Source organism: Poecilia reticulata, chromosome 16 (assembly GCF_904066995.2).
Source record: "Poecilia reticulata chromosome 16, P_reticulata-male-v2, whole genome shotgun sequence".
Taxonomy (NCBI): domain Eukaryota; kingdom Metazoa; phylum Chordata; class Actinopteri; order Cyprinodontiformes; family Poeciliidae; genus Poecilia; species Poecilia reticulata.
In genome coordinates, this window is record NC_088845.1 from 30473161 (window position 1) to 30496184 (window position 23024).

At 38.3% G+C, this 23024-nt stretch overlaps 1 protein-coding gene across 5 annotated transcripts in view; it reads right to left on the reverse strand.

Annotated features, from left to right (window-relative positions):
- vps13b (vacuolar protein sorting 13 homolog B) overlaps positions 1 to 23024 on the reverse strand; it is a 312384-nt gene that overhangs the window by 235899 nt on the left and 53461 nt on the right. For all 5 annotated transcript variants that reach the window (XM_008432898.3, XM_008432900.3, XM_081617077.1 and 2 more), the window contains exons 17-19: positions 17498 to 17682; positions 3411 to 3545; positions 2093 to 2272 (exon numbers count right to left, since the gene is read on the reverse strand). In XM_008432898.3, coding sequence (XP_008431120.2) covers positions 2093 to 2272; positions 3411 to 3545; positions 17498 to 17682 — 500 coding nt within the window. The remainder of the gene's footprint in view (positions 1 to 2092; positions 2273 to 3410; positions 3546 to 17497; positions 17683 to 23024) is intronic.

Here is a 23024-nt window from a genome sequence, read left to right on the forward strand (position 1 = left end):
GGTAAACAACAAGACAGAAAACAGATGTCCCTGGCCATATTTTCAAACTACTCACTCTTTCAATAAAAAGATTAAAATAGGAGAGATTGCAACATGATTAAAATATTTGTCCAAGTTCCTATTTAAATGTTCCACCAGAAAGTCAACAACTGGCACCATCACTGCTTTTACATGGGCAATTTACGTCTCATTTGTGATTTGTCTTACAAGTGTTTCACAGGGGAACCAATGCAAAAAGACATGCATGCTGCAAATGTGGATAATACGTATATCAGACCAAGAAAATTATAGAAAGTGGAATCCTAGTGATAGAAACATTTTTCATTCTTAATTAATGGTAAATATAATAAATCTTTTAACTTATTATATTAAAAGATCCTTAAGAAAAGTGCTGGTGATATCTCTAAGAAATGACAGAACACAGGTTACACATGTATACATGTATGAACGGAGGTGAAACACTAAAAACAAGACCTTAACTAACTGCACTCACATTTTCTAAAACATGAACGTACAAATTAAGGTTTATCAGTTTCATTGCTTCAGGAGAGGAAAATAAATATGTATAAGACATTTAAATGACAAAACGATTGCATTACAATATGATAATTTCCACAAAGTAAAAGTAATTCAGACAATGAAAGTCGATTAGTGAAAGTCTATTGCAGAATATTTTATCTAAACAGTTACAGTGAAAGAAAGGCTTACTTTAGTTTGCTTACCCAGATCCTAAGGTTTATGCATACATTAACATACACCAAGTAATCTCTTGACTTTGAAATGTCACAATCACTTAAATTGGCTGTCTTGTAGCAAAGCGAATGAATTCTAAAAGGCTGCAGCCTTTTAGTTTTTTTTTTTTTTTTGGACCACCTTTCACCTCTGGCAGAACGAGGCGTTACATCTATCATTCCATAAACATTTCACTGATAGGCTCTCAGTCAGCTCTGGTTGACAGCAGGGACATGTGCACACACCAAAGGCTTTGATGTGGGGCTGAAAAGCCTAGAAAAACCAGACCTTTAAGTGGACATCTAAGACTGCCTGCGCTCACACACAGGCTTTTCAGACTCTTCCAGCGCACAAACACACGCGTGCACACACAGCAAAACAGAAACGGAGAGAAAAATTCCAGCCCATCAATTTGGGTGCCCTATGATATGCCTGTATAGACAGGTGAATTTCATATAAAAGGACTTCTGGCACAAATTCAAATTTTGCACATGTACTCCAGCTAGCATGTATGGTCAAGAAAGTTACACAGAACAATATAAAACAAAGTTACACCATTTGCTTTTTGGTAACAACTACTTTAGATCAGATTATTACACAATTACAAAATTCAATTATTAATGTGTTTAAAGAGAAATAAATGAAATTATAGACATAGGTACAGAGTCCACATGATAAAAAAATAGGTATCTGGACAAAATGAAGGAGAACAAAATAGACACTTTAAACAAAAAAGATTGGAAAAAAAGAAGAGGCAATATAGAGAAGGATTGCAGAGCTTCACAGTTAAACATCTGCTGGGGATATAACCTTTTCTTTAGGGACTCAAAGCCCAACTTCATCAACTTCATCTTTGGACTCACTCTGTCCCTTTATGCTTCTATTCAGTCTTCTGCTTTGTGTTTATGTCAGGTTTTAATATTCAAAAAATATGTCTTTAGTTTATGAGCCACTGCTTCGCTGAAGCAATATGCTTACTAAATCAAAGTAATAATCTGAAACCATGCACTAAACAGAATTTACCAGAATTCCTACATTTATCCAATGTCAATAGAGACAAAACTAACACTCTAAAAAAAATAAAAAAAACTGTACATTCCTTTAAAAACTCCAGTTTTTGTTACAGCTGCAAAACAAATTCATTTAATGACATTGCAGAAATCAATCAAGTCTTGAAAAGAGGATGTTTTTTTTCCTTCCCATGCCTCTAGTTTTAAATTTGTTAATGCAGTTAGTTCTGTACAGGAACAGAGTATCTAAACAACATTTCTACAACACTGGAATCCCTCCTAAGATCTGATTTCCCACATCTACAGTTTAAAACCAACTCATCTTTGGAGCCAAATAATCGTTTTTTTACCTGAGTTCCTGCAATCATCCCCTTGCTGAGGCACTTGTACAGAAAATGCCAGCAGGTCCGGCGCCAATAAAGATTCGGGCTTGCGAATCTCATTAAGCCAGCGACTCATGTGAAGCTCTTTGGTGTCAGAAGGGCCCTGAATAAGTGGAACCAGCTTTTCCTTTATGCCCTCCTCTGAACCTGAAAGACAAGAGTTTAGGTTAAATCAAAATTCTTAGCTAGTCCTATTTCTGAGTTCCCAGCCAACAGTTGGCATCATATCTAGTCTTTGACCTTTATTTGGAGCAACATAATTTGGATCCCAAGGTACCACTCTATCTAAAAACGTTTATCCATATGCTCCAAGACAGCATCTCTCTTCTATCTGTTATTATTTTTTTATTTTCAATCCAGGACCTACTAGCTGCAAGGTAAAAGAGCTAATAGCTACATCCTTGTGCTGCATGTTATCACAGCAATTCAAAACAATCGTAACATAATTATACTCTTACTAAAGCTTAAAACAAAGTCTGGAATAAAAAGGTAAAATAAAGTACTGCATAAAATTTGGGTCAAAATACCATGCATCATAAAAACTAAGCATACAGTAAAATCCATGAGGAAAAATATGATGAACATTTGTAGCTTATTCCTTGTTGCTGAAAAGAAAAATACTCAATCAAAAGTTACAGGTTTGACTCCAGCATTCTCCTGCCCAGGTTTATAAAAATGTGCATCTTTGGGGGCAACTGTGTGGCTCTAGTATGAAGCTCTCTGATTGATAAATATGGCTAAAAAGTGGTGCATAGATTCAGTCCATTCACTGTTTAAAGGGTCAAAGCAAAACCAAACATTATACTTTAAATGCAGGGCAGAATATTAGCTGTAATGAAACAGTGTCATCTTCTGCTAAAGTAGTGAATTATTTTATGCAGTGAATATTCTGTGAATCCTAGATATTAAAGTTACCAAAATTTATTATGCATGCTTTTATGTTTATAAGTTTCTATAATTACAGCTGCATTACATCTAATCTAACCAGCATCATGTGTGCATTTTGAACTTGTGAACTTTTCGCTATGACACTATTTCAATAACATCCGTCCTATCAAAGACGTGACCACAGCCCAGCGACATGAGATCCGGGAGAAAACAGCGGCTGAATCAAATAGCTGGAAAGAAATCAAGATAAAATGTGGACTAAAGAAAAGAGAGGGATACAGACAGACTGGAGCATGTAAAAGCATGACTTCAAAAAAGTAAAGGAAGAGTCTAGTCTGTCTCACTCTTTCCCTCCTACACAAGCAGTAAAGTTTTAACAGGGCACAGCTGTACACACCTGGGGTCCTGGCGCACACTTTTACAGCTCCCACAGTTCCTGAGGCACATTTCACCATCGCACGGCTGCAGAACTTCAGCTCCAGATTTTGGACCAAGCCCTCGAGAGTCGGTGACGGGCCTGGATATTTCACACCTAATAAAAAAAATAAAAAAGTGAATATGAACTGAAGTCTTGCAACTTTAAAAAACTTCTTCTGTGGCTTTGTTTTTATCTGATTAAGTTTTAATTACAACTGACCAACCAAGTGCTATGTAACAAACAACTAACAAATGCATAAAAAAAAAATAAAAAAAAGTGTTTTGTAGTGGCTACTACAAACAAAAAGTAACTTTTCTTTCCAAGCGTATCATATTGATGTGTATATTATACTACATGCATACATTGAAGAGCCCAAAGATTAAAACTGAGTGATTTTAAAGGGCTGTGTTTTTCAGAGAACAAACTAAAATTATTAGAAAGAGAAATAATTGCACCTACAGGACATATAATTAAAAATCATATAATCTAATCTTATTTCCTAATAACTCAACAGTGCTAAAGAGTGTGAAACTTGCAGATGTGCGTATGTGTGTGTGTGTTGGGAGAATTTTCATACCAAAAGTAATTATATGTCAATGTTTTTTATAGTCAGAAACCGTTTTACGCACATAAAAGCAGAGGAAGGTTAAACACTAGCTGGATAACTGAAAAGCATTATAAAGTAAATGGTGTCCTCTGCCAAAAAGCCTGTTGAGAGAAGAGAGGAAGATCCATCCATCACCTGATACATTCTTCCACTGAGCTACAAACTGGCCATGGGAAAGACACTGCATTCTTACATCACCATTTCCAACAAGACTTCAGGATATTTCAAAACAATCCCCTCTTACAGTAATACCTCTTCATTTCCGACAAGCAGTCAACACTTTTTTTCTTACTGTTTGCAGATGTTTTGGGTTTTTTGTAACATGTTGAACATATGACTCTGAGATTAACAAATCTAAAATGCAGAACAAAATGCCACAAAAGAATAATAAGGTTAAACCAAGTAGAAGTTGCACATGGAATAGAAAAAATTTAATTAAATGAAACAAAAGGGACGTCATTTAACTGGGGATTACTTCCCAACTGATTAACGCAACGGTTCTGTATGAATAAGGAGAAGAGCAGTACTGTGGACAGTTGTAAAAGACTGCAGGCAAAAATGTTGAAAGCAATAACAGAAATCCTAATAATTTCTCTTCCATTGAGTTATTTTCCAACACATCCTCTTCTGTGTTTCACCCAACGTCAGAAATACCCCAGTAGCAAAATACCAAAATGCTGAAGAAGATGTTAGTTGGTTGTTCTGTTTTAGTTTAGAAAGCAAACAAAAAATGAAATAAAATCATATATTTGTTCCCCAAACTATATTCATTATTTCAATTTGTATTTCTTTCCTTCAAGAGTTGATTATGGTCTGGACTAGGGTTGAAACGACTCCTCGAATAATTTGAGTACCTTGATTATTGAAATCCCTCGAGGAAAGTTTATCTGCCTCAAAGCTTCGTCAATTTATGTTTTATTATGTAGTGCACCATGTCCCGGCCGGGACATTATTTGCATTGCGCACCGCTCTCACGTATGAGCTGTTGACGAAAGCTAAGTGTTAGCAGCATAATGTCCAATTTTCGAGTTCAGCCTGTGGGGATTTCATTGATTGATTGATGATAATGTCCGGGTTTTTATCCTTTTTGTGGGACTAATAACACTCTGTCCTTAAAATGACTGCCGTGATGCCTGGAGTATGCCAGCTTTTCTCCTCCGGAAGCTGCTTGTTCAAACGAACGGTAATACTGGTGTTACGCTAGATTTACCAGTATTATATTTTATCAATTTTTTTATCCAATTACTTGATTAATTGTAAGAATGATCGACAGATTACTCGATTACTAAAATATTCATTTACAACAGTCCTAATCTGGACTTCATACATCTATGATTTCAAAGATTAAACATTTATTTCAACATTATGAACACATTATCAGTACTTTTCTTAAAACAAACTTAAGTTTTCTGTATGTGTACTTCTGTGCTAAAGATGTCTCCCAAATGTCACTTTAATGTCAAGTGACTCAGCTGAGAACACAGGCTGGTTTGTTTGGCTTGGAAGGGTATTCCTCTCTAGGAATGTAAGATATACAAAGTTTAGTTGGGGAACCATGACCAAAAAAAAAAAAGAAACAAGATAAAAAAAAAAAACTCATTTGGCAATGAAGCTTGAAACTCCTAATTTGAAACAGTAAAAGTTTCTGATCTTAATGCATAAAAACTGTGGAATGTTCAACCAATACATTCCAGTGGTACTAATAAAGTACAATACATTTACGCAAAATATTTTTTAATTCCAAGATGAAATGACAGCAAACACCAGATGAGACTTTCTCTTGGTGGTTTGAGTTGATTTCAACTGTAGCTCAAATGTATTTTTATTGCAAGCACGCAGACATGGATGGCAGGATTTGAGTTGACCACAAATACCACACTTAACCAAGGGAATTGCTGGGAAATTGCTAAAATCCCTAACCACTGACTTCCCTTCTCTCTCTTTCAGACAAATTACCAATCAACCTCTTCACCTGCTGTCTGAGAGGCCCTCTATACGCCCAGATGGAAGATGGTAACGTTAATAACCCAGCTGAAGTCTCTCTGCCACACACTTTAACATACCTGCAAGTCAAACAGAACAGCACCGCCTGTCGCTCTGGGATTTTGGCTGCTTACTCCTTTAACAGCTTCCAGTCTATTTAGGACGAAAGCAGTGGAAAGACATTCCAGCGTGGACATGTTTGAATCCAAATTAATAATGTACTTCTGTTGGACGTTGTTTTTTCTAAAATAAATTACTTTATTATCTTTTGGATGTATTAGTCAGCTGCTAGTAAACAACACATACTTTCTATATCATCAAAGTAAATGCATAACTGTCATTAAAAACTAATGGTATGCTGAAACATTAAGACCATATCTGTGATTTGTCCATGTAACTTTTCAGTATTACATTAGTTTAATACATTGTGATTTGTTTTGTATTCCACTGGATATAACAAACAAATACACAATCAAAGTCATAAGACCAGAGAAAGAGTTAGAAGGACTCACATTTAGCACATTTAGCATTTTCCTGTTTAGGAACTGGGAGTCACCCAGTTCCAAATGGAGCTACAAAATTCAAAAACAAAACCGGAGCATGGAGCTAAAAACAGTCTGTTCATCAGCTGGTCAATAGTCCATAGAACCAAAAAACCTACAAGCAAAACTAAAAGTGTCCCAAAAGGATTCTGGAGTGAGGAGCCTAACAATATTTTGTTGATTAATAGTGATGCTTCATGCAACGCTTACAGGAGAATTAGGGATCACTTTTAAATGTGTTAAAGGTGACTACATGAAGGGCATTCATGAAATCTGATTTTGCAAGAATCTCTCATCATTCTTTTTGAAACATTTTCTACATGATTTGGATCAGAGAGATATGCAGGATTATCCAAAAGACGAACATTACTCTCCTGGGAGAAGCCCAGAACTGTAGTGTTGTTCTGTTGAAAGATCCAGTCATCGTCGTAATGAAGAGGGCTCTCAGTCAAGAGATCCACATAGTTAACCACATTTGTTAGTTCCTTTGAGGAAAAAAAGCTTCTCGATTGCGATTGAGCCTCCCCCACTGTTTTGCACAGACATCATCTCAAGGGGGATTTCCCTCTCATGCCTGCAATGTTTGAAACCATGAAAACCATCAAAAGTGAATTTTCTTGTATGAAAATTAAACTTGCCACCACATTTGAATGTGCCATGTTTGGTCCTTCCTTGAAAAGTCCAACAATGGAATTTGTGGTGTAGGAGGAGATTTAAAGATTTTTCTGTTTTCTGTTCTTTAAAAACTTTTCTTCATTAAGGGCCATAATCTGGGTCAAGTATCTGTTTTTACAGACTTCCTGTTCAATCCTTCGGCTCTGAACTTTTAGGTTTACCAATTAACTTTTTTTGTTCCCAACCACCCTCTTAGAGACTTTCCTCAGGACTAAAAGTTCCTCAGACTAAAACTAAAAGTTTTAAGACTGTGGTCTTAAACTATTGATCAGCTTTTTAACAGTCTGAGTTTAAATTAAGTTTTTAATAATTAGTCTCCAACATGCTGTGGATAAATAGCACCAGGGGTATCACGATAACACATCCCTTCTGCCCACGTAGACGCCCTCAAGGGCACAGAGCACCTGCTGGGTTGGTAGCTGCTGATCAGGAGGAGGGCGTTGGGAAGTGGTGGGGGGGGTTCTCGAAAATGTTTTGTCCAGCTGTTGGACTATAAAAATGTGGGGTGCACAGGAAGAGTGAAAAACCAAGGGTTGGTAATTTTGTCAGCTTGAACAATGGCATTCTGTGTGTCGTATGTGTGCAAGGTGCATGTGTGTGTAACACAATCAGACGTGTGTCTGTTCGTCTCTGCGTGTTAAGAGACCTAGTGAATGTTTGTGTGGCGCTGTTAGTCGTCAAGCAAAGGCAGGTGCAAGAGGTACATAAACACACAGCTAGGGGTCAGAGGCTACAGTATTCCGTCAGACAGAAAGAGGGCAACTGCCTGACTAAACCTCGATGAGACGTGCTGAGAGGACGGGAGGAAAAGAGCAAAAGGAAGTCAGTAAAACAACACTAATTTATAGAAATAAGGCCAAGACAAAAAGTCAAAATCAGTAAGCTGTATGGTCCACTAGAGCCCATTATTTATGGAAGCCAGACATATATGACCGAAAAAGTATGATGTACGCCTGTTCATATACATTGATGTTAAAATCACAATTTGTTACTGTGAGGACTGGAAAGAGTACAAAAAAAAAAAACTTTGTCAGCTATTTTACGTCATTATTCAGCGGATGAGTTCCACTGATAGCTGGATGAAAATAAAATAATTGAGAGTTAACTGCTGTGAAGTGTCTTATGAACACTCTTATGAGTGTTTCTTTTTATTTCATATGGGATCTGGAAAGTCAGTGGCAGATTTTAAAAGCAGATCAGGAGCACTGCAAGTACTATGTTTGTTTTTTGCACTGTTTCCAGACAGCTGTCTTCCAGGCCTAAATGCTGGCACAAAAACTGCATTAATGCAATAATGCACTAATGATAAGCCAGCTGCAGGGGATGGTGAGCAACCACAACAACAGCTATGCTCATGTTTTCCTCTTTTCCTCTCTTGTGCTTTCTAAAATCACAACTATGCGAGTATTTATGGAATGACCAAGCCACATAAAAGATTTTCTGCCTGTTTACGTGTTTTCCATCTGTAAACCTCTTCAGTGAGTGTTCTTCCACTAAGCACTCCTGACTCAACCATCAAGCTGTAGAGCTGAGGAACATCCTTCAAAGTGTAGAAACCATAGTTCTCTCCCATTTAAGTCATCCGGACTGTGAACTTACACTTCAGACATCTAAAAGTCTTAGTACAGAGTATAGATGGGAAATCAAATAAATTTTTCAAAGCATCAAGAATCAGACCTGGATGATTCTGACTTGATTAAAAGAACATCAGAACTTGATCATCTCAGAGTATACCTATGACCCAATTTTGACACAAAAGAAAAGGGAACTCAGAAGTGTGTAAGTGCAGAACCAGACGAATTCACTGCAACAAAGCAAAGATGACTTAGACAAGAGGTAAAGGAAATTAACAGGAAGAACTCTTAACTTGAATATGGCAGAGCTAAGGTATGTTTAAATTTTCTGCTACTATCAACAATAGTCAGGAGTTGTTTTTTTTTACATGTGCCAATATTTTTCAGGACGGGATTGGTCAAGTGGCATGTTGATATCTACCATTGGACTGAAGAAATTCAAAGTGTAACACTAACTTTTTCTGAGAAAAACAAGTTTGTTTTAATTCAAGTGAAAGTCTTCAGTCCATAGTAAATGTATTAATTTCTTCCGTAACTGATGGCAAATGATTAGTAAGATGTACATTATTGCCAAACCATGATATGAAGGTAAATATAGAGAAGCTAGAGTACTACAACCCTCCAGCTTGGCATTGAGCCTAAAGCAACGAGGGGGCTGACAGAAAAAGAGGTAGACATAGACAAGTTGGGTAGCCTGAAAGCAGCCAGCTGAGCCATTAAGTGCTGATGCAGAAACAATAACTGTCTCTCTTAAGTCAGGAGGGGCTATAGTAGAAGCAGTAAGTAGGAGCAGGTCTGTTGGCATAGTGCCCAGAACTGACACACAGCAGAAATACAGACACATGCAGAGAGAGTGGGACAGGAAAACAGACAAGGCAAACCAGTAGTGGTTTCTCCTGCAGTTAAAGCTGAGAGGAGAGCAGTTCTTATAGAGGTACTGCTTCTAATGTCAGCAACTCTTAATATAGTTGAGATAATTGTCTTTTGAACTGTATTATACGTTTAGAACTTTAGTTAGTGGGCTTATTTAAGAAAAAATGTCAAGTCCAAGTACCGCTAAATGACAGCCATGCCACCCATCACTGTTGAGGCTTCACCAGCACTAAGAAATCACACACTGTTCTTGGATAAAGGAAGACAATGAGCCATTTATAAGAAAAGCCACAACAATCAACACAACCTCGCACACACAGGTCTGCTCAAAGCACACTAGTTCTTCAAATTGTTGAAAATACTAAAACCACCGAATCAATCTAGACTACAAAAATCTTTTCACCAAAATATTCAATAAAAAACACAGTTGGGTGAATGTACATCAAAACACAGAGTCAAGCGAGCAAGTGTCTTCAGACAAATGCATACAAATGTAAATGTGTTTTTCCCTAACTGAGAAAAGTACTGCCAGGCCTCGTTGAACAGAGGCTACAACAACTGCACAACTCAGTGCTTAGGACAATCATTGCAATAAAGGCAGTGATGGGGTCTAAGTGCTGGTGGTAGCACAAGCTGGAGGTCTAGTTTTCATAATTTCCATCCCCTCCAGGTGTTGCCTGCCTTTTTGTCTGTCCACTAAAACAGTGACATATGTTCTCTCTGCATTCAAGCCATGGTTTTTCCCTGCCACTGAATTACCACAATTAAGGAGGCTTCATGCGGAAGCAATTTGGCAAACACTAATGTGCCGAGGAAGCAAGGTTTGGCAGACATTGGGGTGGAACAGAGGAGTGTGTAGGGAAAAAATGAATTAAAAGTCACAGTGCCTAAGAGATAGAAATGTGGAAGAACATATAGGGGGAAAAAAAGGAAGAAAGGCTTTTATTTATTTTTTTTTTGCAAAATAGGTCATTCCCACATTGCCGTTTGGAGGAAATTAACCAACCAGTGGTAAGACAGTATTGGATGAGGATCAAGTATATTAGTAGTCCTTCCAGTAGTCCTTCCGTTACTCATATACTCAGCTTAATGCTGCCCTGACAAATTTGGCTATAAGAAACAAGGGCATTATAGCTTTGAAGTAGCAGCCAGGATGGAATGCCAGTGTGGTTCCACCGAGACAGATGCTCGAAACAACACACCACAGCTAATGACGATAAACCAGTCTCTTTATTGCTTAAAAGCAACTTGGAAATACTCTGTGCTCTCCCTCGCTTCAGATCTTAACACCCCTGTGTATCTATAAGTCATAAAGGCTCTACTACTTGTGCATTTTCTCTTGATGAGAGAAAACTAATAAAATAACAAGCAAAGCATTCTTGTTTACTAATAATCCATGGGGATCAATATTTATATCTAAGCTTTGAGGGAACTGCTGGGTCTGTGTGTGGTGGTAGCCAAGACTGAGGTTTTAGTGCTGGTGAGGCACTTCAATGGGTGTTACAGCGGAAATTTATGGCCTTTTGACGTGAAGCTATGTGCTCGGCTGGCACTAGTCACTACCCTCAGATGGGACCATTGGCTCTCAGCAGGGAGTCAGCTCTGTAGACACTACAAGATGAAATAAATACAAACAGATTTATTTCAGTCTGTCATTAATTTAGGACTTGGTAACATCCAGAGTCTGCTCCGGGTGCTTTAAAACATATTATTCTCACAGTGGATTTTGTTTCATGTCCTAGATGATTCATGTTAAGAACTCTTGAAGAATCTTTGCCATTAATCAACCAAACCATAAAAAAAAGTTTCTATGCTTTTAATTTTAAGAATCGCCTTTCAGATCAAAATAAAGGCTTCTGTTGAAATGGTTTGGGCTCTCATAACTCTTCCTTTTCACCGATTCTTTCACATCTTTTGCTCTGCTTATTTAAATATTATCAATAGAAGTGCAGGTACTGACACTGTAATAGTCAACAAGTCGTTGCCTCTGATATTTTATAAACCAAGGCCACAGTATGTAAATTTGCATAATATTTCTATTTACCTTTCCAAAACAAAGTTGTGAGCCACTACTGAGTAAAACATTAAAACACATTTTTGGTACCTTCTAAATGCTAGGAAAGGTGAGTGAAATAGTACTATATAAGATCAGTCCATTTTTGTCTATTTCACATTTTGCACAAAATATTGAATCTCAGTCATGACAATATGAATATGTGCATTATTGCAGTCACAAAGGACATCTTGGACACACTACATGGTAATCTATGACAATTCAGTTGCCATGGATTGAAACATTTAACTATTGGTCACCTGGGAGGGTTGTCCATTGTTCAAACCTGAGCTTAGTGACTGGAAGGCTAAAGGCTCCCACATATTGCATCAAAAGTGTAGAAATAGGTTCTCATTGATATAGAAGCATGACAAAAAAAAAGCTTTGTTTTGCTCATATCTGCTCAAAGTGTTGTGTGATAGGTCAAGAGTTTCTGTGATTATCGAGGAATGTGCTCAGCTGTTTATTTTTGCTATGATTTTTCTCTTCAACTAGTCTTCTTCCACTATATGGTTTTTGTATCCGCAGAAGACATAAATAATTTCAAGAATCTGATGAATCTGGTGAGGAATTGTGTACATTTGTACAGTTGTTCACTAAATAACTACTACAATAAAAAGATTGAAAACTCCTGGATGGAAATTGTAATGTCATTGTCCATGGAGCAGGCTCTCTGCAAAAAAGTGTGGGACTCTCTTCGTGACCATTTCATAAACGCAAAATAGAGAATGCAAGGAGGGAGTGGGAATGGCAGGTGGGCTCAGTACGTAAAGAGAAGCGGGAGGGGTCTTCCCTAGGTGGTCTATGGCGTCGTATGACAGGTGTGTGTAAATGCCAACATCCTGAAACCATGTGACTGCGTGACTACATTTTGACTTTGGATGAAGCATGTGGGAACTTGAAACTCAGAGTGGTGAGGACATGGTTAGCATGGTAAAGGAAAGAAACTCTGGGTTTGCCACAATCAAAACTACCATCACAATAATAAATATGTCTTTTTTTATGGAGGAAACAGAAGCCACTTTGAGGTCCATTCATGGCATTAAATATAAACATATTAAGCATTTGGAAGTCTAATCATGAGTCAACAAACTCTGACGCTTGACTCCACTGGCATCACTTGTTAGCTAGTGACTAAAAGGAGCAACAGTGAAGGTGCAGACAGCTTCAGTAAGACAAAAGAAATGTAGGGAAAGACCGAATCTGGAGTGACTTAAAACATCATCACAATCTGCCATGGATGGAATAAAGGCCGTCTGTAGTCCATTGAAGTTTTCATTGACAAGAACTGTCTCAAGTTCCATGCAAGATTTATTTATCAGTTCTCTAATGCTGACACAACGTGTCTTTAATGTCAGAAATAAGGTTGCATGTAGATGAAAAAGCCCATTCTCTTTCCTTTCCCTCTAGCTTTCTTCTTGTCCTGATGTCAATTTGTGAAGCAGACAAGAAGACAGGAAGAATTTTCTCCCAAACCAATAAGTTACCTCTTCAAAGAAGTATGGATATTTGAGTGAGGGGCCAGGCTACGCTGAAACAGACATCTTAGGGCTTTCATTTAATTCCTCATCTCTTTACTGACATTTCTGACAACCACAGACCAAAGGAAACCTCTGGTCCTTCTGTCTTTCACTCTCACTGTAAAACACTGAAATGTATCCAAACAATCTTTGCAAAAACTGTCTGGGCTTATTAGCTGACAAGACAAAGCTGCTTGTTCCTCCAACTTGTCTCAATTAATAGATGTTGAACATCATGTTTCCTAAAAAGTTCATTAGAGCAACTCGGTAACAAACCGAACCCTCCCTGATCATTCTACTGTCAGGATAACTAGTAGAGACAGAAAAAAACAAGTATTTTTCATGCAGTACAAAAATGCATTAAAACTATTACATTACAACTATTACTACATGATCTCAGAAATGACATTTGTTTCCAAGCAACGGGGTATGTCAGTGTGAAAAAAGGTAAAAAACAAGTTCTGGTGATGCAAGATTTTTTTTTTTTCCATTTCTTTTGGTCATCAGCAACCCCACAAACCCCACAATCTAGTCTCTCTTTTCAAGATTTAAGCATGAGAAGAAACAAAAACAAATGACTTGTTTTAATAATGACTGCACTGTGCGTAATATCCCAGGTCTTTCTTTAATATCAACATCCATCTGGTTGATATGCAGTGAGAGCACTGACTTGCTCTAGTTCAACATTTTTGAGTCATTTGCCCTAAATGGGATCACATGGTGTGAGTTCAAAAGTGCACATATGATCCAGAAATGATAAAGGTAGGCACACATCTATGCATATGCCTGTCTCTTTGTCCATATGCCAAACCTGACACTCAAAGAGGCGCCAGAGCTGTGTGTAATAAAGGGAACCAACGGCCAGTTGTAACTTTGGGCACTGATGTTGGTCCCAAACTCTTAAGTTGCTTTATTTCCCTCTTCCTGTCACTTTCCCTTTCAGCCTTCAGGTTCCTTTTCTTTTTTTATTCTGCTCATTAAAACATTCACTCTCTCTTCCTCTGTTCTTTCTCCTGAGGATCTGTCATGCTAAAGCTATGTCACAGCTCATATATCCCCCGGCAATCATCCAGAACATGGCTGGTGACCACCATCCACCGACATCTACCAGTACCTCCCCCTCATCATGTTGTAGACCAGACCACCACAGAGTTCTGTGGCCAGAAAAGCAGCTGTGGTGGCTGGATCAAAGTTTAATCAATCACTGATGGGAAAAGCGAGTGCTGCGATGATTTAAATGATCTTACCTTTGTCTTTTCAAATGATCCTTCAAGACAAGGGAGATGTGAAGAAAAAGTCAAGTTTATCAAGTGTGCACGTCGAGAATTAAGATTATACAGATGCTGAAACAGCTGACGCAGTTTTGTTACTACTAAGCTACAGCTAACATAAGAGGATTTGTGCTTCAACAAAATTACATGTTTATATACTCGCAGTGCTATTTACATGGTAGTAGTAGTAAACTCGCACACACACACACAATGCAGAAGCAGCACAGTGGCCTCTCCCACCGATGCATACAGATCTGAGAAATGTGTGGGAGGTCAGTATGGTCAGTGTGTGGTGGAATCAGGGTGTAATATTGCCCTAAAGCAGACAGGAATTACTGGCCCTACTTTCTCACTATTACTACTGCTGCTCCGCTAGCCACAAAGGGACCTCAAATGTTTTAACCATGGCTATATCCAGAAAGTTAAAAAGAGAGAAATAGATTACTGTTAGGTGAGGCCATGTCAGAAGAAATTTATTATCAAACTTTAAAGAAAAAATACAAAAATAATATAACTTTAAATACAATTTAAATGGAAATAAAGATGAAAACAGCTCGACTACAAAAGACTCTAATAAACTTGAGCCAGCGTTACTGAAGCGAAGAAGCTAAGGAGTATGTAGTAGTTATAACAGCAACGAAGATCAAAAACTTAGAGAAAATAGACCCAATTTCTTCATCTAACAGCACAAAGCTATTACAGATTCTTACTCACCACAGATGGATGACTGAAAAACAAAGTGTCATGCATTACAGATGTCTGTTCAAAAGTGTCACTGTTCTCTGGGAATTTAAACACTGTCCTGGTTGATTTGCTCCAAACCAACAGCTGGAAACACACCTGTATCCCTTTCTTGCCTCTTTTTGCAACATCTTAAAAATTTGCTCAAAATTCATGTGATATTGGAAACATACCTACTGAACTCATTTTATTGGAGTTGCAATTTTTTCTTTATCTCAACTCTTCAGATTAACCTTCAGAAGCATGTAATAACACTGAAGCAGAAATGTTTCCCCAGCAACTAAACAGTCCAATTTCCCTCTAACTAAATGTACTCCATATGCAAATAGCTCTCCCTCACAAAGGACACTGACCAACTGTGCTAGACCTCAATATGAAACACCTTCCACCACTGAAAGGCTCAGCAACATCAAAAGGAAAAGAAAAGGAGTCTTTTCCTAAAATGCTACAAAACCAAATGTTTAAAATGCAAACAGCTTTGTTATCTATATTTTTTCAGCCTCATCTTGAGCACTGCAAATTTGGTACATTGAAAATACATATTGTTATGAATATAAATCTTTATCTTCATGACAAGCCTTAACCTGTACCAGGTAAAGGACTGGATTATTTTGCTGAAAAAAGTAAGTGGAAAGGTAAGTTCCCGTGGGAAACTCAGTGGTTCCTGCACAGCACCAGGAACAACTAAAGTCAGAAAGTAAACAAGTTTTTGTTTTTTAAATTCAAGTTGATCGACCTTACTTTTCTTTACCCTCTTCGCTTTTAATTTTCCACTTAACTACAACACTCACATTAGTGTGGGAAAAGACGATTGCAAAGAGGAAAGTATAGACACATCTTCAAATGGAGATACACAATCCAAAATATTTGGTTTTGGTTATATAATTTATGGTGAGTATTTTCCTTACTAAAAGAGTCTGACCTAATGCATCACCTTTTTCCCCTTCACTCTCATGCATTCTGAGACTTCAGTCCCCCTATTAAGACCCCTCCACCCTACTTTTCCTGACCTGCCAGCATATTGGCCAGATGTGTAAATGTTTCTCCATGTCACTTTTCAAGACACATTCCAAGAAAACAGCAAAATGGGGGAAGAGGAATATTTGACTTCACTTCATGGGAGACTAGTTTCATACATTTTGGCAGCCACACAACAGTAAAAAAGGTAGCTCAGTTGGCCTGGCTGAAGGAGAATGTTGACAGCATACCAAACAACATGATCCTAATGAGTTGGAAAATCCCTGGCCCTCCAGAGAACAGTTCAGATGCTACCGTCATAAGACGTGCTACTGTTTTGATAAATTTATGATCTCCTTTTCGTTAAAAAGGGGTAACATTTATTAATTAACCCTTAAGGGATTCTTGGTGAAATGAAGCATTACATAATTTCACACTTGACAGTAGGTATGGTAGCTCTCATTTTTTTTAAAAAGTACATCTTTAACTGTCTTCTGCAACTCAATGTATCTGGAGAAAATTTGCAGAATCTTTTGCACCCCTGCTTAAGGAATTGGCTCCAGATTACTAGCTGCACTCGGGGTGACTTGTTCTTAGTCATAGTCTCACACTTTAGTTAAGCCCTGAGAAATAACTGTAAAATGTTTCACAAGACCCAACTCACTATAAGTTATAGCCAGCTTCAGATTTCTCAGCTGAATTTGTTTGGCATTAACGATCCAGTTTATTCATAAAGAACTTTACTACTCTACTAATCTGATTCATATCCCTCACATGCATCTCACTCATTTCTTCGTTCGAGGTACATAAACAAGATTTTAAAACCTAAGCTCAATTAAAGGAATTTTAGATGCACCCACCTAAAACTAAACATGTGAATGTGTCTTTGTTTTATAACTAAAAACTTTGTTCATTATATCAAGTGGGATTACAGTGTTGATATTTTTAGCTCACAACTGCATGAGAAAAACCAAGAAAATTCACATGTGGAACCATTTGGAGTTGCAAATACTTCTCATTGTAAGTAGAGGGATACTTTTTCTTTGAAAGTGTCTGCAGCACTAAAAGCAAATGTATAGTAAAATGAAGACTTATCTAAAAGTCTGTGTGACACTGAAAAAGTCCAGAGGAAATAGCACTTAATCTTACACACACAAACAGAAGGAAAAACATAAAGTAGTCACTGATAAGATTGTAAAAGTTTATACTATAACTTTGCTTTTTTTTGGAAATGGCAAATATCGTCTCACTTCACATAGATGTTGCTTACCTGGAGCTTTGAACACCTCATTGACCAGACTTTCACTGATTGGCACTGCGGATCCATTCACCATACTGTGGGTCCAGCTCTGACAGATTGCTTGAAGCAAAAGTGTCTGAGGCCTTGTGGCCTGTACAGCAAAATGCGGAAGCTCAAAAATACACTCTGAGGTGGGGACTGATGACCTTTTGCTCCTGCAAAAGAAAGGACAGAACAGGCAAGATTATGATGATTATGATGATGTTCCAATGTGTTCCAAATGAGCAAATAATCGCTTGGTCGAATTGATAGAGATGCACTCAAGTATATAAATTTTATTGTTCAATAAAAACAGCACCACATTAAAATAAATAAATAAATAAAAATCACTCAGCAAAAAGGCCCAAGTAAAATGAACTAGATTCCAACAGTTAGAGCGAAGAAGTACAACGGGTAAGCCAAGCTTTCCTTGGTTACTTGGCAAGTAGGTCGAGTTTTCTGACCCTGTTCTCCCCCGTTGTCACAACTTTGACGATGATTTATGTGAAAAGATGAACACCCTAGAAACCTGAGCCTGAAATACATCTCTACACATTTAACATTTCATACGTCCGCAGTGCAGAGAGAGAACTTGTGAGATTCTAGACACATGACAAGATGAGCTGAGTGTTCTGGGGGATGAGGTAACAGAGCATTGAGATGGAAACCTCTGAGTCTCTGTCCATCAGAACCTCAACGGACCATGGTCTCATTTATCATCTGACATGCACACAAACTCCCTATTTAGTGTTCCTTCTATTTGTTTAATCATTTCCAAATCTCCTAAAGGTATTTTTTTTGATACACAACACAACTACCTGCCTATCACTTATTCAAATCCTACAACGTTCTTCAGTCATTTTGATAAAATACATAATACATTTAACAAACATGAATATCCCCAGACAAGAAATAGTAGTGTACACAGGGCAACAAAGCACTTGTGCCCATCATAGCCACGAAGCTGATTTCTATAGAAAAATATCTTATCAGAATTTACTCACTTGGATGCTTCAACTAAACACAGAAAATACAGATTTCTTGGTAGGATTATTGCATTTTTTCTCTCCATTGTAAAAGGTAAAATGCTACATTTAACAACTTGCACTGAACTAGGCCTGTCGCAATAAATCAATTAACCACGTGATAAATTAAAGGGACTTCAATAAGTTCAATTTGCATAATTTATTGTGTTTTTCTCTATCTCTACTAAAATTATTATTATGCCTTTACCATTACATTACCGTATTTTCCACACTATAAGGCGCACCGGATTATAAGGCGCACCTTCAATGAATGGCCTATTTTAAAACTATTTTCATATATAAGGCGAATAGAATAGACGCTTCAGTTTGGGTTGCCAATTTGTTCCGTACTCTATTATTACACATCCACACTTGTAAAGAAGTGGTCCCCGAGTACTTTATATAGTAGGCTGCCCCAGTCATTGTTTCACTCACGGTGTTGGTGTTGCGATATTGTGCTCAACTGCTTTCTGGGTAACACAGACCAACCGACACGCTGCTGCCGCAGTCTCTGTCTCTCTCCCCCTGCAGTGGACACTGTTCTGCATATATAGTTTTTGATGAGTCACTGTGTGTGCGCACACATGCATAACCAACAATGCAACGGAAACAAAGAAGTTTTTTTCTTTTTCCAACGGTGATTTTAGTGAAAATAGAATGTGTGTTATCCTAACAATGGTTGGAAAATGTCAGAAATGTGCTTCGTTTTTCATTCAGTCACACAGAGAATATGGTGTTTCGAGTGCGGGACATGTCACAGAGTTGATCTTTTTCTCAGCTCTGCAATCGTTTAACTCCTCTGTTTCCCTCCCTCTTTTTCCTCCAAGGCTCTCTTTATTCTTCTCTTTCTTCTACTCCTGGGTGGTTCAGAACTGTGACAAGAGGTGTGAGCTCCACTTCTGCAAGCTTTGACTTCTGAAGACTGCCGTCTCTACTACAAGGCAAAAAGTGTGAGAATTTGATAAAAAGGGATAAAGGGACGAGGGAAAAAAGGGGTAAGAAACTTCAGACATGACAAATACAGTGAGTCTTACCTCGACATCACTGACATACACAGCGTACCCAAAACCATGTCTATTTGATGCATTTGGCACTGTGGTAAACTATGCAAGGTCATGTTTTTTAGGCATTAACAATCCCTACTGCATTATACAACAAGACATAAATCATAAGTGTGTAATATGCAAGTTGTGTGCTCAAATTTGTGCAAAGTATATGTGTGTGAGCACATTAGAAGACATTGCAGTTCAACAAAAGACAGCAAAGACGACACAGCATCAACAATGCTCCCACATGCAAAGCAAATGTGCTGGCAGAGCCACTTCAATGAGAGGACTGGCAAGGGATGAAAGTTTGTTGGCTTATTTGAGTGTTTATAGCATTTAAGGGGAGCTGTCATGAGCATGTGGTCCCCTAAAAGTTTAATTATGCACCTGTTTTATTATAATATACCCAGTTCTTTGTGAACACCATCTTGGATCTTGGAAATAAATTAGAAGCAGAAACCCTCATTAGGGTGTTTTGGGAATGTTGGATGTGAGAACAGCCAGGCACTCATCGTATTTCATTAAGTAGCTGGCACGGTCAGTGTTTCTTGCTGCAGCATGGTAAACAGCTTTTTGGCAGGAAGCTTTTCACTGTTGCCACAGGCTTTGAGCAAAACAAAAGCAATCCAAAGGTCAGATTGGATTAGCATCAACAGCAGATACAGTGGTAAGATTTAGAGATATAAGCCGAGGTATTTATATTGTCTCAACGTTCTTTTTATTTTTATTAATTAAGTCTATTTCTTGTTTTATACACACTGTGTACAAATCAAATAAAAAACATGAAGACATCCTCCAAACAACAGAGATAAATTCCTGGAAATGTACACAAATACCATGCCAACACATGTGCTGTCACACAAGCTCCAACACACCTTTACATTCAAGTACAAACTACTAATGGCAGCTTAGTGAGCCAAAGCACGGTCGGTAGCAGTAATGATTCCAAAACTGAAAAGAATCCCACTGCTCTAACAATGTGTTACTTGATCAAAAAAAAGCTTGTCTCATCTTTGTTTGGTTGTTTTGGGGAGCAAATTAAGCTCAAGCTTTGGTTCCTGTGACTAAGGATACAGGCAAAGCAACAGGAAGCCAACTTCTCATTGGTTCATCACCTGCAGTAGGGGAAGCTGAGGTCATGTGCCAAGTGAGCCAGGTGGAAGGTAGCAACCTGTAGTTGTTGATTCCGGGGGTAATAATCTACTTCTATGGACGTGGAATGCCACCTCAGTGCCAGGACAGAAAGTCCAGATTTACCTTGAGGCAGAAACATTACACTGGTGTTGGGTTAATTGCAAGCCACCCTGCTGAGGATCCCCAGTGATAGGGTTATCTCATTGAGTTATAAAAGAGAAGTTTTTGATTGCTTATACTTATGCTCCAAACAGCCGTTCAGATTATCTAAACCAGATGAGTATGGTTCACTGAATAAAGAGGTAAACTGAACATTCTGTTGTTCTTCTTGGCAATGTCAACTCCCATGTGAGTAATAACTGAGACACCTGGAAGGATGTGATCTGGAGGAATAGCCCTCCTGATCTGAATATAATCTGCACCTTAAGTGTATTTGGTACCAGGTCACTTTAAGCCAAAAATGAAATATCATTCTTCTATTGACAGCAGATCAGTGGCTTATGTCTTGGACACTTGGATGGAGAGAAGAGCAGAACCATCAGCTGATCATCTGCTTTGGACTCTATTACTGAATTTTTTCTCACAGCTCCTAGAGAGGTTTCTCCGTTTGTCCAGAATAAGATCAGGCAAAACACAGCCTACATGTAGTTTGTGAAAATAGCAGGCTGGTGGTGGACAAAACTGGCAACTGAGATAATTAAGATGATCAAGATGAAAAAGCAAGTCTTTAGGACTTGGTTGGCTCTCCTCATGACCACAAAAACAGAACACAACCATGCAGGCGGCCTCTAGAAAATTCTGGCATGCAACAAAGCAGAAGATCAGTGATGCTGAATGGACTTACAGGGTTGAAGAAGCTGTTAAAATCTCCACACAGCCAAAAGACTTGAGGCTTTGGACAATGTGGGGCTAACATGACTTCTCAAATATTGTTTTATGGTGTTGTGGGTGGCCCATTATGACAAAACCTAAGAAATGGCATAACAAAGAGGTGGTCTGAATATTTAAGATGGGTAACCAGAGAGTGCATTTCAGCTTTGATATTTGCAAGGGTAAAGATTTGGTAAGGAGGTGATGGAAGTTCTTCAAAGCATTTGGTGGTATTACTGCACCAAATGCATCCGTCCTCGAAGCAGACATCTGCCGGTCACATCCGCACAAAAGTCAATATTTACTACCATGTACATGTACTTGGTGTCACACAGTAAACTGGGAATGTGTCACATCAAACTGTTTTGTATGCAACATCACGCTGACAAAATTGAGAGTCGGTGCAACAACTTACAAGGACAAAGCGTGACTGTCATCGTCTGTGCCGCACTGACAGGTGGCTGTGGCTTCCCTAGTGGAGAAGAAATATGGCTAGGCACTCAGCTAGCTTATCAAACTTGCTAGTATCCATTCAGATTGTGGGAAATGAAGGAATTTGTCACAAGGAATATTGGTAATCAGTATGCTCTACTATGACATCTCAACAGTCTATGAACAGTGCATGTGGAGTTCGCAGAATACACAGAGAATGTCTGAGTATGTGGGAGCCATAAGAGCAATCCAGCCATTGTATAACAGCAAGAGCTTTAGGAGACTTACTGTCATTTTTGCATTTTACAGACTGTGGTTCTGTTGGTATTGCAAGCTATGACCTTCAGGATGCATTAAAGCAATTTACAGCCATGTGTGTGGCGGCTGGGATAAGAGTCAGGTCCTTTTAGAGCAACGCCAAAGTTCTTGAATAGAAAAAAGTGGACTGTTCCTTCAAGCAGAAGGGTTTGATTATCTGTTTGTTTTGCTCAGAAGTGATGGTACGATAGAATGGGAAACTGATGGAGCCTTGTTTGCAGCAAACCAGACAGTACTCAAGTCTGCAATGGTGAAAACCAGCTGAACCAAAGAAGCAAAGATAATAATATAGCATTCTATGTACACTCCAGTTCTCATAGATGGCTAGATGAAAATAGAAATCTTGACTAAAAGAACAGAATCCTGGATTAAAGGAGCTGCTCTGAGTTTCCTTTGTCATAGGCCAGAGCAGAGAATATAGCTGCTGCTCCATAATTTTGAAAGAAGTAAGCTGGGTGGTAAGGCTTCTGATCAGACTGAATCCGGTGCACCCACCATTGGGTGATTCCTGTTGGTTAACATTATGTTACAGAATAAAACCCTAGAAAGTTTTTAAAGTTTCGAAAATATACATTTATGTAATTACCAGTATAAGGTTGTGTACCAACAAATTGTCGTCTCACGCATTACAAAATGCAGTTAATAGGGAGGTCTATATCAAATAAGTTTGCCAAAAAAGGAAAACTGTAATGG